Raw genomic sequence first — 9149 nt, 5'->3', positions numbered from 1 at the left:
GTACAATATTCTGATTGTTTGCATCTTGTTTTTAAGCCCATAACTAATAATGTACTCGTTCTAATAAATTTATATTGTAATGTACTCAATCTAATATATTGAAAAATTAAATTTACATTGCTGGTAGGTTATTATTGCACAAATTAACACTCTCTCTACATTTCTAAAAAATTTAATTAAGAATGAGAGGAGTTCTAAACTAGTACGCTGTCTTCTGTATCTAACGCACACACATATCACGTTGCGCGTGCGCACAGACATTCAGGAACAAACTTTTTAGCGCTGCCCCACAATTTTATCAACTAAATAGCTTAATCGCTGAAGAGGTACAATATCTTTCTCAACAAGGAGCTGGTAACATCATTGTTTCTACAGCAATTAAAGCCACAGCTTCACTGTTAATAGAGAAACGCGGCAAAACGGTGGTTTGCTGTAGCCTATATATTATTCTCTATTCATTATTTTTTAGAAACCTTGCACTTTTCTACTCCGTTTTAAGCATTGTTCATGTATTAAAATTAAGCGCGGTCCACTGCAGCACGCGTGCCACAATAGCGATACAGGGCCAGCTGCAGCGATACTCGTATCGTCAGATCTCTGTGACGCTACATCGTCGTATCGAACACGGCACTACTAGCGGTCATGCACAACAGAACGACTACGACTATCAGTTAGACAAGATGTCTCTTATCCAGCGTTTTTGAGTTCGTTAAACCCCACTCTGCAAACACACTCCTTAAGCACACAGAATAACGAAACGGACATTTATTTGTGTAATCGCGGCTTCCATCATCATAATCGCGATTAGAAATTCGACTTAATTGTGCAGCCCAATTTCTAATCGCGATTAGAAATTCGACTTAATTGTGCAGCCCAATTTCTAATCGCGATTAGAAATTCGACTTAATTGTGCAGCCCAATTTCTAATCGCGATTAGAAATTCGACTTAATTGTGCAGCCCAATTTCTAATCGCGATTAGAAATTCGACTTAATTGTGCAGCCCTAACACGGGGGCAGAAGGGAAAAATATGGATTGATACTGAATGAGCACATGTTAAACTGATGTGCTCTTTGAGTCAATGCTGTAAAGTTTACTATAGTAATATAATGATTTGCAGAGAGACAACACTTAGGCACTTAAGTTGGAGGGCATCTGCTTCACTTGCATAAATGCTTAAATACGTAAATTAATTTAAAAACACACAGACTCAGATTTATTGTTGATTTTTGCAGATCTGCTGCTTCCACACAGAAATTCATGTCCAGTGAAGCTCGTCCCACATCGATCACACCGACAGTGATTTCAGCAATAAATGCTGGAAGATCTCCATCAGTTCAGAAGTGCAGACGAGCATCAGAGCATCAGGAAGAGCTGAGATCTGGGTTTATTAAAGAGGACGGAGACAAGATGAGAGATCCAGAGCCCTGCAGAATCAAACACACTGAAGAACTAAAAGGTTGGTGTTTGTTCTTGATTCTTCGTTCGTTCATGATGCTGAAGAACATTCATGTTACAAAGTTTCAAGCACTTCATCAGATCTAGATGAATATTTAAGCTATGCATTTCGTGAGACTTGTGGCGGGCAAGTGACGTCACATACTAATTAGCATATTTATGACGTCTTGCATTGGGTTTGCGTTCAGACGAGTTGCCCAATAAAGCTGTTCTTGTTTACATATTTTCTGTTGTCATAAATAGTGACTAAACACGACCCATTAATACTACTCGTTAACTAGTAGTCACGCTCACTATACTCCTTAAATCATGATTTATAATCGCGACAGACGAACTATGCTCCTATTTAAAAGTCCAAACATTCAGTAAGCAACAGGTGCTGTTCTGTACTCGTTTACTGACGACTCTGCTGCGGCACGGCCAACAGTTCGCAAAGAGCTTGATTGACAGGCGAGCTGACCAATCAGAACACAGATATTATGCGCTGCCGCTGCTACCGCCATTCTCTCCATAGAAATCCATGTTAAAACGGGGTCAAAAAAGATCAACTGAATTGAAACTTTTTCAGTATAACTAAATATAAAAATGTGCGGAGGGTTAAGCTTTGCTATTGTTGGCTCTCGCGCGGAAACCCCAAATACGCCCGGCAGAAGAAGCCCAGGAAATCCCTGTAGCGGTTGCTGAATAAACAGAAGATTCAACTGCTTTCATTGATTCGACGTGACTAATAAACACACGACTACGGCAATATACGGTTTATCTGAGTTTCATCATAATAAAGTATATCTATAATGCAATGCTAATTAACATAGCCTTTATCACGGCTTAGAATGCTATGAAATATGTTGCGTGCCGTATTCTGTGGAAGAAGCCACGTCATCTCACAGAAGGATTTATTTCAAACACTCGACTGATGTTATGAAGTGAGTTTGGAGTGAAAACATGTTATTAAATGTGGTATTTCCACGTGCTTTCAGATGGAGCAGCATTTACTACACAGCCGTAGTTCACTGAGAAGCTACGCAAACAGCTGTCATTATCGCGAATGATTTCTTCGATTTCATAATCGTACGATTATATCGTCTGCGATTATGAACACGATTTTGCGTAGCTTGTCAGTGAACTACGGCTCTGTGTAGTAAATGCTGCTCCATCTGAAAGCAGGTGATGGAGATTTACTACTAATCATAGAACCGGCTTTACTGACAAGATGTGCATGACAATCGCAATTAATCGTGTTCGACTAATCGTTCTTATTTGATGATTATTTAGAACAGATTTATGCCATTGTTTGAAGCTGCATGCCATATTTTTATATAAAATATTAAAAAAGGGCATGAAAACACTCTTCCTGAACGTTTATAGCTTTTCTATAGCATTGAGACTCAAATGTCAACTATACATTGGTCTGGTTTCTTCTTTAAATAAAAAAGGTAAAATCATGCATGGTGTAATAATGTTATACCAAAACTAAAAGAATAAAAAAAGGTTTACTAAAGCTATATATTTCATTTATAATTAAACAGAATTTCAAATTACAGTAACATTTTACAGTATAATTTATATGATCAGGGCTCCAGACTAACATTCGAGAGCCGTGGCACCAGCACCTGATTTGGTATAATAATACTATTACAAGTTTTGTCTCTTAGAAATACACATTAGACAGGAGCTTGAGTTGGGATGCAGATGTACATTTATTTTCATTAACAAAAACAGTACCATTGTGAAAACCGTAACAGCCTCATCTTTCATACATTTGTAGATCATAACTAAAAGTACAGCACCTCATTACTATGGTAAAAAAGCAGCGTAACTATATGGTTTCTATGGTGTTTGCTATGAAAAACAGTAGCCTAAAGACATTTAATCAATTACTAAGCTCGCGCTGCGCTGTTTTCTTTTGAGGCGAGCGGATGAAAGGTCCATGTGGCGCGCCGTTCAAATGAGTACCGCTATATTGTTCTGCTTTTGACACGTTTGGCGTTTAACATATCTATCATGCGCAACAGTGACAACGACTCTCAGTTAGACTAAATGTCTTACCTGGTGTGTTTAGCTGATGATACACTGGGCAACTTTCTGAGCAATGTTGCCGTCAACGGGCAACCTGGGGGCTATTTCATGAAACAAGTTTACCAAATTAGCCAGGCTTATTTTTAGTTAGTCTGACTTATTGTCTAGCCGTTAGTTCCTCTAACACTGACCAATAGGAACACTTTGATATTACCACTGGCTCTCTCACATACAATTAGTTGACTTTATTATCAGTCCAAAAAATAAAAGTATACAGAAAATTCATAAATTCAGCAAATCTAAAAAAAAAAATTAAAATTATAGGCTACGACCTGTATTTAAAGGGATACTCCACCCCAAAATGAAAACGTTGTCATTAATCACTGACCCCCATGTCGTTCCAAACCTGTAAAAGCTTCGTCTTCGGGACACAATTTAAGCTATTTTGGATGAAAACCGGGAGGCTGGTGACTGTCCCATTGACTGCCAAGTAACTTACACCGTCAAGGTCCAGAAAAGTATGAAAGACATCGTCAGAATAGTCCATCTGCCATCAGTGGTTCAGCCGTAACACTACGAAGTGACGAGAATACTTTTTGTACACGAAGAAAACAAAAATAACGACTTTATTCAACAATTCAGCACCGTAACGTTACCGTAGCGCCATTTTGGAGAGTATCGCTGCACGCAAAATGCGTACGCTTTTCTGTGTCAGTCACGACACAAGGATACGTTTTCTACGTGGATTTACGCTTTGATTTGAACGCAAACAGCGCATCCCTATGTCACGGCTGACACAGAAGAGCGTACGCATTTTGCGTGCAGCGATACTCTCCAAAATGGCGCTACGGTGCCGATTCTCATCGCTTCATAACGTTACGGTTGACCCACTGATGGCAGATGGACTATTCTGATGGTGTCTTTCATGCTTTTCTGGACCTTGACGGTGTAAGTTACTTGGCAGTCAATGGGACAGTCACAAGCCTCCCGGTTTTCATCCAAAATTGCTTAAATTGTGTTAAAACTAAACACACCAGATAAGACATTTAGTTTAACTGAGAGTCGTTGTCACTGTTGCGCATGATAGATTTGTTAAACGCCAAACGTGTCAAAAGCAGAACAATATAGCGGTACTCATTTGAACGGCGCGCCACATGGACCTTTCATCCGCTCGCCTCAAAAGAAAACAGTGCAGCGCGAGCTTAGTAATTGATTAAATGTCTTTAGGCTACTGTTTTTCATAGCAAACACCATAGAAACCATATAGTTACGCTGCTTTTTTACCATAGTAATGAGGTGCTGTACTTTTAGTTATGATCTACAAATGTATGAAAGATGAGGCTGTTACGGTTTTCACAATGGTACTGTTTTTGTTAATGAAAATAAATGTACATCTGCATCCCAACTCAAGCCGATGCTCGACATTAAGGGCTGCTTAAGATTACGCGTTCACATCAAATTATCTTGACTCATTGAACCTGGATCGAATTAGTGAGATTGCGTGAACTTGAATTGTCGTTTATGAAATCGTTTTAGTCCCGATTGATTTGTTAGGTTATTTCAAGACTTTTCTTAGCGTCTTTTATGAAACAGCCCTCAGGTGAAACAGTGCCCACGAATGAACTAAAATTTAAAATGTAAATTATTTATTTATTTTTGTAATCACGGCTTTGAATGATTATGTGATCGTGGCATCACATCTTAGAAATTAGATTAATTGTTCAGCCCTAGTCTCGGGTGAAAGAGGAACTTGAATAAACAATGAACAACTCCGTATTTACATTATTTAGCTAGCGTTGTTGCGTTATTTAGTTTCAAACAATGAAAAACACAAAACAATGACTTAAAATTATATTCCTACAGTGTCAAAATTGTAAAATTTTTGTTAATATTACATTAGTTAATTATATTGATAACAAATATATTTAATAGTTCTCATTAGAGCCCGACCGATATATCGTTTTGCAGATATTATCGGCCAATATGAGCCTGTCGCCGATATATCGGTATCGGCGAATATGCCGTCGATATGAACATTTACTTTTACAGAACATATAACGCAGATAAAATGCTTGAAATGGTGTAATTACTTAGTTTGTCCAGCAGAGCGCGCTCCATTGCATCCGCACCAAATTCAGGGGGATCCCTTCAGCTCGAGGAACCCTCTCGAACGTGAATTGAGTGTACGTCTCGAGGCCCTCTTTCGAGTTTTTACAGAACATATAACGCAGATAAAATGCTTGAAATGGTGTAATTACTTAGTTTGTCCAGCAGAACGCGCTCTATTGTTTGCTACTGGATGAAACGATTTAAAGCTTATTTCTATGGAAAACCATTGAAACTTTGAACGTCCATATCTCAGTAATGGCGTGGTGAATCCGCACCAAATTCGGGGGATCCCTTCAGCTCGAGGAACCCTCTCGAACGTGAATTGAGTGTACGTCTCGAGGCCCTCTTTCGAGTGAGACCACCGCCGCGTGGATGGCCCCCGGGGTTCAGGAGTTACGGGTGGTTAAACTCACGGTCCGGCGCCGAACGATCAAGCGATCCCGGGGCGGGCGTTCGAGAGGGCTCCTCGAGCTGAAGGGATCCCCCGAATTTGGTGGAGATCCGCCGGCGCATTCGTGAGATAGTGACACCAGCCAACACTTTCCCTTCAGTAAGGAGGCCTCTTGTTCAGGCAGCATTCAAGCGTTGTCTTATTCGACCGTAAGTGCCCTACGAAGTGGACTATACACAAAGAATATTGGCCGATATATCGGTATTGGCCTTTTTTTACTCCCTAATATCGATATCGGCCCCAAAGAACCCATATCGGTCGGGCTCTAGTTCTCATTACAGAAACACTACACTACATTAGCCTGTAATGTTTTAAAAATAATAATTAGAAGATCAATGTATCTCATTCATGCAGAGTGTAAGGGGCAAATAAATCATAAAAATGCATCAAAGTAATTGTAATATTTTTTTAACAGTTGTCTGTTTTCTGCTATTACATCAGCGCTCAATTTTATGGCCTTTCAATTCATATTCCTGTCTTTGAATTATTTTGGTTTATTGAAAATACAACTTTTCTCTTTCACTCCAGACCCTAAAGAAGAGAGCGAGGAGAGAGAAGTGGAGGAGAAACATCATGTCAGACCTGAAGGGAGTCGCTCGAAAACTACAAATAATTTTTTTAAGGAAAGAAGTGATCAATGCGGCAAAACATTTCTCGTGTCATCAGACCTGAAGAAACACCTGGCAGTTCATACGAAGGAGAAGCCGCATTCATATGCTTTATGTGGAAAGGGTTTTTCACTGCTGCGGAGTTTAAAATCGCATCCGAAAACACATACTGGTGTAAAAGATCATGTGTGCTTTGAGTGTGGGAAGTCATTTACTTGGGCAAAACATTTAAAACTGCACCAGAGGATCCACACTGGAGTGAAACCGTATAAGTGTTCACACTGTGACAAGTCGTTCAGTTGGTTAGCACATCTAAAAACACATGAGCAGGTCCACAGCAGAGAGAAAACACACGTGTGTGATCTGTGCGGGAAGAGCTTTGCATGCAAAAAATATTTAAGGGTCCATATGAGGATCCACATGGGAGAAAAGCCATATGCGTGTGATCAATGTGGAAAGAGTTTCACTCAATCATCACACCTTAAAGAACACATGAGGATCCACAACGGAGAAAAGACGCACGCATGTCATCAGTGCGGCAAAACATTTCTTAGGGCGTCAGCTCTGAAGAAACACCTGCCAGTTCATACGAAGGAGAAGCCGCATTCGTGTTCTGAATGTGGAAAGAGTTTTTCACTGCTGAAAAATTTAAAAGTACATCAGAAATTTCACAGCACCGTGAAAGATCATGTGTGCTTTGGGTGTGCCAAGACTTTTTCGTTGGTAAGCCATTTAAAACTGCACCAGAGGATCCACACCGGAGAGAAACCTCACAAGTGTTCACACTGCGACCAGAGATTCAGTCGGTCAGCAAATCTGAAAATGCACGAGAGGATCCACAGCGGAGAGAAGCCGCACATCTGTGATCAGTGCGGGAAGAGTTTCAGTCAGTCAGCGAATCTGAAAAGACATGAGAAGATCCACAGCGGAGAGAAGCCGCACACGTGTGATCAGTGCGGGAAGAGCTTCTCATTAAAAAGCTATCTTGAAGTTCACGTGAGAATCCACATTGGAGAAAAGCCGTATGCATGTGATCAATGCAGCAAAACATTTCTCGTGTCATCAGCCCTGAAGAAACACCTGGCAGTTCATACGGGGGAGAAGCCGCATTCATGTTCTGTGTGTGCAAAGAGTTTTTCACTGCTGAAAAGTTTAAGATCGCATCAGAAAACACACACTGGTGTGAGAGCACATGTGTGCTTTGAGTGCGGGAAGACTTTTACTTTAGAAAGCTATTTAAAACTGCACCTGCGGATTCACACCGGAGAGAAACCTCACAAGTGTTCACACTGCGACAAGAGATTCACTCAGTTATCAAATCTGAAAACACATGAGAAGATCCACAGCGGAGTGAAGCCGCACACGTGTGATCAGTGCGAGAAGAGTTTCACTTTTAAAAGTCGCCTGAAGGTACACATGAAGGTCCATGCAGTGGAGACTCTGAGCAATAAAGTCGCTTCAGTGTAAGTTAGTTTCCTAACAGCCACAATCAGTGACGGGACATTTTGTTGGTTGCTTGGAAAGTATCTCGTTATTGAGAAAGTATGTTGTTGTTATTATATATAGATTAGAAAGTGTCTCTTTCTCTTTATAATGACTTGCATGTTGACGTATAGGTAACACGCTATAATAACTTTCATAAATAAATCATCAACAAACATTACGTAATGCTTAACGGATGATTGGTTCATATATTCACTTATCGAGAAACGTGAAATAATGTGCTCGTTAATGTTTACTAATAAATGTATTACACATTTCGTGTAAATTTAAAATGCTTACAAATGTCATTAAACGTCTAAATCATAAGATCACGCACATCTTGAAAATCTACAAGTGATTTTAACATGTTATACAATGGTTAAAAGCTTGTGTTAATGCACAGCACGTTTGCTGCTGTTGAGGTGTGATTTAGGAAAGGTTAGGCTCAGGTTTGGGTTGGTTTAAGGATGGGTAAGAGGTCAACGCTGCACAGGGGTCAATTTGAGTACTATAAGGGAACACGATTCAAGCTGTTTATATTGCATTGTTTTGATAAATGAAGTACTTTCTTGAAAATGTGCCCCTCCCCGTCCTGTTGATGTATGACTCGAGTAATATTCTGTTTAATAATACACAATAATAATAATACATTTATTTTATATAGCGCCTTTTCAAAGTTGCTTTCTCAAGGAGCTTTCCAAGAAAGCTTACATAAAAGAAAACAACAATAGAAGACAATATACTATAAATTCAACAAGAAATAAATCACAAAACAGTACAATAAAAACTAATCAAATAAAAGCATTCCTGAAAAAGAATGTTTTAAGAAAAGTTTTAAAAAGCGTCCCTAGTGTCAATTGGGAGAGAATTCCACAGTTTTGGAGCATACGTTGAAAAAGCCCTGTCCCCCCCCGGATCGTAACCGTGTTTTGGGAACAATTTGGGAACACACCGGCCCAGCTAACCGATCACAGCACACACACTGGCCCAGCTAACCGATCACAGCACACGCTGGCCCAGCTAACC

At 39.9% G+C, this 9149-nt stretch overlaps 1 protein-coding gene across 2 annotated transcripts; it reads left to right on the top strand.

The window, feature by feature from the left end:
* Positions 1 to 1027: 1027 nt before the first annotated feature.
* Positions 1028 to 8738, top strand: LOC107574054 (gastrula zinc finger protein XlCGF52.1-like). Of its 2 annotated transcripts, XM_016260525.1 has the most exons (3): positions 1030 to 1458; positions 6562 to 6886; positions 7391 to 8738. In XM_016260525.1, the coding sequence occupies exons 1-3, from the start codon at positions 1260 to 1262 to the stop codon at positions 8106 to 8108; spliced, it is 1242 nt and encodes a 413-aa protein (XP_016116011.1). In that variant the 5' UTR covers positions 1030 to 1259; the 3' UTR covers positions 8109 to 8738. The 2 variants fall into 2 exon arrangements, with proteins under 2 accessions (XP_016116010.1, XP_016116011.1); XM_016260524.1 differs by having other exon boundaries at positions 1028 to 1458; positions 6562 to 8738.
* Positions 8739 to 9149: the final 411 nt, after the last annotated feature.

This window comes from Sinocyclocheilus grahami, unplaced genomic scaffold (assembly GCF_001515645.1).
Source record: "Sinocyclocheilus grahami isolate Dianchi unplaced genomic scaffold, SAMN03320097.WGS_v1.1 scaffold2102.1, whole genome shotgun sequence".
Lineage (NCBI taxonomy): Eukaryota > Metazoa > Chordata > Actinopteri > Cypriniformes > Cyprinidae > Sinocyclocheilus > Sinocyclocheilus grahami.
The sequence above is the reverse complement of the archived record's forward strand: the minus strand, read 5'-3'. Positions and strand labels throughout refer to the sequence as shown.